This window comes from Montipora foliosa, chromosome 8, assembly GCF_036669935.1.
Source record: "Montipora foliosa isolate CH-2021 chromosome 8, ASM3666993v2, whole genome shotgun sequence".
Taxonomy (NCBI): Eukaryota; Metazoa; Cnidaria; class Anthozoa; order Scleractinia; family Acroporidae; genus Montipora; species Montipora foliosa.
In genome coordinates, this window is record NC_090876.1 from 28923022 (window position 1) to 28928308 (window position 5287).

At 40.3% G+C, this 5287-nt stretch overlaps 1 protein-coding gene across 2 annotated transcripts in view; it reads right to left on the reverse strand.

Moving 5' to 3' along the window:
• LOC137967901 (polypeptide N-acetylgalactosaminyltransferase 1-like) overlaps positions 1-4738 on the reverse strand; it is a 21290-nt gene extending 16552 nt beyond the window's left edge. Inside the window, exon 1 of one of the 2 annotated variants that reach the window (XM_068814498.1) lies at positions 4078-4738. In XM_068814498.1, the coding sequence (XP_068670599.1) occupies positions 4078-4601 (524 nt within the window). In that variant the 5' untranslated portion in view covers positions 4602-4738. Of the gene's footprint in view, positions 1-1482; positions 2072-4077 lie in introns of those variants that run through there. The other variant, XM_068814499.1, reaches the window with a different exon arrangement.
• Between the last annotated feature and the right edge of the window lie 549 nt (positions 4739-5287).

The following is a 5287-nucleotide window of genomic DNA, read 5'->3' on the forward strand; positions in this document are numbered from 1 at the left end:
AATTGATTAAATTTTGAGCTTTAACTTTTATCCAAAGGATGCTTGAGTGTAAGTTTTGGATTCCACCATCCACCAATTTACTCATAATTTATTCAAAACTGACCAATTGGACTACAGAGGGTTGGATCCAGGGAAAAGTGAGTCAATGTCATTTACTCACTACCTTAGAATTTCAGCGTGTGAATGCAGCTTATTATATATGCAACACACAAGTAAAAAAGTCTGAAAATCCAAAACTCCCGTGCTGCATATTAATTCTGCGGCGTACACATGCATTGTATTCTTAAACTAGTGCGACTTTGACATCATTTTCTCCTCGTTCCAGCTCTCTCAAGATCTTAAAGTTCGTAATGGCAGACCATTAATTAGCAAAATTCCAGTTAAAATAAACAGGTGGCTTTTTTAAATCAAGGCTTAAAACTTTGGTCGCTTAGTACTCAGTAAACATTAGCTTTGAAATCCAAAGAAAAATAAGAATTGATTTTTTGGTCACAGTGGCACTTGAACTCTGGTATAGAGCTGGGGTTTTTTGAGTTTAAAAATTTTCTTATTTCGATGTAATGTAGCTTGTGCAGCCTTAATCTTATTTTTGTCCATATTTGGGTATAAAATTGGTGTCCTAAAATCCCTAGCTTTGTTCCAACGAAAAGAGTTGCAAGTTACACACTTACGAAGCTGGTACTTAAGGGCTAAATATGTTGAAGGGAGTTAGGTATAAAGTAGGTAGGGATACACTCAGAATGTTGTACAAATTGATTAGACCTGCTATGGAATATGGTGATGTGCTTTGGGATGGCTGTACTGATGGGGAGAGCCTTGAATCAGTTCAGTATGAAGCCGGGAAAGTCGTTACAAGTGCCAAGAGGGGAACAAGTATGGTATCTATTCTAAAGTCATGTTAATCTATTATGATCTAATTAGAGTTTAGATGTAAGTGAGCATTACTAAACAGCGAAACACCTAAACAAAGCACTAAAACACAAATTATCACCCCCCTACCCCCCCCCCCCCCCATACACTGAATACTAACTGACAAAGGTTGGATTTGAGATTAAATATCGTTTTAAGCCTAATTAAGCCTAATACCTTATTGCTCCTAATTCATTGAGATTAAGATTAGAATTCGGATTGAGACTGAGATAAGGAACTATAATGTTTTAGGCCTACTTAGGCCTAAAACGATATTTAATCTCAAATCCAACCTTTGTTGGTTAGTATTCAAGGTATGGTGGGGTCATACATGGTGTTTTGGTGCTTCTTTTCGCTATTTAGTAACATGCGATGTAAGCCCCCCCAATAATAACCTCACTTACATGTAGCTCTTGGAGCAAACATGTAATGTGAATATATTTCAATTAATTTAAAAAAAAAGGTTACACGCTTCAAGGTGATGTGCTTCTGGCATATTACAGGGTAAGTTTACTACATGTACATGCAAGACTCCACGTAACTGCAAAATTCCTATGACCGAACGCATCTTACTTGGCATTCCTCATATCAAGAAGGTTTCTTTCAACCGAGATCTTGTCACTGGCGACACGATTGAAGGCATGATCGCTGAACCCTTGTTCTTCTCTTTTCTTTTCCAAAAAGTTCAAAGACACAGCAGCCCCCCATTCACCGGGTCTTTGTAGATTTTGGTTCGGTGTTACATCGTACATAAGAAGATTATAAATTGTTCCCTCACCAGAAGTGTAAGAATCTGCAAAGAGTTCTCCACTGAAAATAAAGTATGAAGCTAAGTAAATCCATACCGATGTGGCTATGACCACAAAGAAAAACACTATTCGTCGTTTCGGAATGATCATTCTTGTCGATGAATAGGCTATCGATAAAACGGATAAAATCAGGTCTTTGTTCGAAGCGCCTTCAGCACCATGTCCCAAACTCTTGTAAATCACGCCATTGCTTCGCAACATGCAACATACTCAGGGCGCTTACACGACAGCCACCATCGACAAGGAAACTGGATCCATTCCCTCCTACTAATAGAAAGACAACCTTGGAACCCATAAATCCGCCATTGGTAGAAAGGACGTGTCCAGCGGTTGCCTGAATGGCAGAGAAGTGTTCCAGTCCTCCAAGGAGAACGATTGTGGAAACTTGTGACCTACAATGTACGTATTGTGGCCAGGTGATCTGGTGACGTAATTTGAAGGACTGGGAAGGAAAATTTTAACGCTGTATCCCACAACCGCGCGCGGCCTGGTGTTGTTTCCAAACTCCCTGCAGTAATTCCAACTCAACAGATCATTCCGTGTCTACCACATTTCCTGTTACTGAATGAACATTCAAGTAGACCCGACGAGCTCTAACCTCGCCTCTGCCATGTTGAATTCAAAAATAAGGCCGCGTGCGGTTGTGGGATGCGCCGTTAAAGTCTTTCTCCCCAGTCCTCCGAATTAAGTCACCAGATCACCTGGGTGGAGCTGGCGAAACGCAAAAGCGAGCGACGACATAAGAGAACACATGCGCGAAGATAAAAATGGACCTGATCGCAGCTTAGGAAACTTGTGGTTACGTAGAGTGCATGTTCTCTTTAAGCAATAGAGGACGTTTTCCCTGTTTCCACAGCCTCATCTAAACACGAGGGGGAGTTGGGAGAATTCGAGACAGTTATGCAAACCGGAGACACAGTTGAGGGTTTGCATACATGTAACTGTCGAGAATTCTCCCAACTCCCCCGAGTGTTTAGATTAGGGTATGGAAACACGGAAAATGCGTTTCAATAGTCAACCAATGTTTTGTTCTTTTACAGTAAGTAAAGCTTTCGAAGAAATTTTTGGGCCGTTCAAGTAGGCAAAATGGAGATCTTCATTTGTGCTATAACTGTACTAGTTGTCCACCCATTTGAACTTTTGCTTTAAATATCATGGAAACCCGGCCCCGTTGCATTTGAAGTAAATTCTCTTATATTTTTCCTTTCCTGTTTTATTCCCTAAAAGGAGATTGCATGTATATAATTTAGGGTAGGACAACGGGCCTCAAGGTGGCGGAAAAGAAGAAGGAAATTCTACAAATTGATGTCGTTGTTCTCATAATTCATTTTAAATGTCACTTAGAAGATCGCTCCATTTTACCACTGTTCGTCAAAAGAGGAAGTATTTGCAGTTACCCGTGAAAGTATACTTGCGTGTAACTTTTTCCTAGTTTTTGTTCCTAAAAATTCCACAAACTCGTTTCCATTGATTGTTCTTCGTACGTTGTAAGACTTGTTACTAAGAATGAGACTGTGATTTTCCTGATGTGAGAGAAGGAGGGCCATTTCAGGTCGAAGATCATTTGCTGAGTAATTCATCTTAACAAAACACGCAGGTCGTCTCTAAACCACTTTAAGTTGATTCAGTTGATTATTTAGCGGCATTCCTGCGTGTGTGTTTGGGCTTGGATATCCCAAGTTGCATGACAAACGATTTTTTCTGAATAAGCCAACGGTGCTATTTACCGTTTTGCATACCTCAGTGGATGCTCCAAGGGAGATCAGATGCCAGGTGGACGCGCTAAGATATGGATGAGTTGTTGTGGTCTTCAGTGAAAAGCCACCAAGTGAGTAGTTGGTATTGAAAGGGAATCTTTTCCTTGTGAACGACACGACACAGCCCTTGGAGAAATTGAATTAATCTGCGACAATTGAGAGCAAATAAATAGCTGGTGTAGATCATGTTGACGAATCCCTGGCGGTGCCACAGACCAAAACTGAAATTCTATGTTAAGTTACTAAGTTAAGGCGGCGGCGTCCGCTAAGATTGCAAGCGGTAAAAGATCGGATGTTAAGACACAAAAGCTACCCACATATTTCATTCGCAGGTAGACTTCAAATATAAATGTAGAAGAGTCACTGAAGAGTGAATCCGCTCGAGGCTAAAATAAATGTCGTATGGATACATGGTCTAATTCCTTTTTTGGATTGTTCAGTAGCAATGAGGTGATCCTTACTAGAGGGCTGCTTAGAACTACTTACCGCCGGTGCCGAGGTTTTTGATTATTCTAAGGGAAACTGGATCTTCAAAACTTATTTGTCAATTATAGTTTGTGATGACCTTTTTAATTCGAGCATAAGCTACCGTATCGACTTACCCAGTGTTTCTATGATCCCGTAACTTGCGGTGGAAAGAGATCATGTCACTGGCCACACGGTTAAATGAGTGTTGATCAAATCCCTCGACCTCTTCGTGTCTTCTTGACTTTGGTACAGAGACAGCAGCTCCCCCAGCACCCGGTCCCTTCAGCTTGACTCCAGGTGGAAACCTCTCATAGTTCGCTGTAATGAATACAGTTTTCTTTGGAGGAGTTCGTGAAATAATAGCTTCCTTTTTAAAGTCCGTTTTGATTGGAGACTGCTTGTGACTCGTTGTCTCACTTGGGTTATCATGTTCATCACCCCTTTTGTTTGATTTCGTAGTGAACTGATGCCTTTCTAATATTGCAGTCAATTTCGGACTTCGTGGCGGAACAGGTTCCTCGGGGGTCCTTCGTTTGACTTCAACACTGACCTCTAAGGATTGAATGAGGAAAAAAGAGACTGTTCCAAGAATCCAACACACGGATGTTACCACTATGGTATAGTAAACTAATCGCCTCCTCGAAATCAACCGAGCCATAATCTACCATGGAGATCTCCCACATCAGACATTATTATCATTATTTCTCCATCGGTGATTCACGTATAACAAGAACAAACTCGGAATTTAAAACAAAATTTCGATTTGCAGACTTGCATAAGAAAAATATCAGATTGTATCAACCAAACCGTGAATGTACTTGAAGGAACAATGCTAGCTCTTTGCCATGTCACGTGTGTCAACAGGTATGAGTTCAACACCTGTTGAGTTGCAAAATCGTTACCTGCTTAACCACAAGCCAATCTGATGCTATCAATTTTTTGCCTTTGTAAATATTCTCCAGTAAAATGCATTGGCAACTCGAAGAACAAACTGTTTTGTTCTGTGAGTTTCTTTGAAAGAGCAAAGTCATTTACATCATTACGTGACGTTTGCATCTCGTAGACGACAGGTCAAGTTAATTTGACCAAGAAAACGAAGCAGTTCAGACCTGTTAACACTTCAAGTGGTTTCCTCTTAAATGTGAAGATACGTATTTAACAAAAGTCTTATCTGTAATCATTATCGTCAACTGAAGTATGAAACCAATAACGGAGCCAAAAACCTTCAAGGAGTTTATATTTACTTAGTTGGAATTTATTTCTTTTGGGACATAAAGTTTTTAACACCTTTTCGGTGAACATTTTACTAATCCCGTTAAGATTTTTGAGACAGAAATCGGTGCC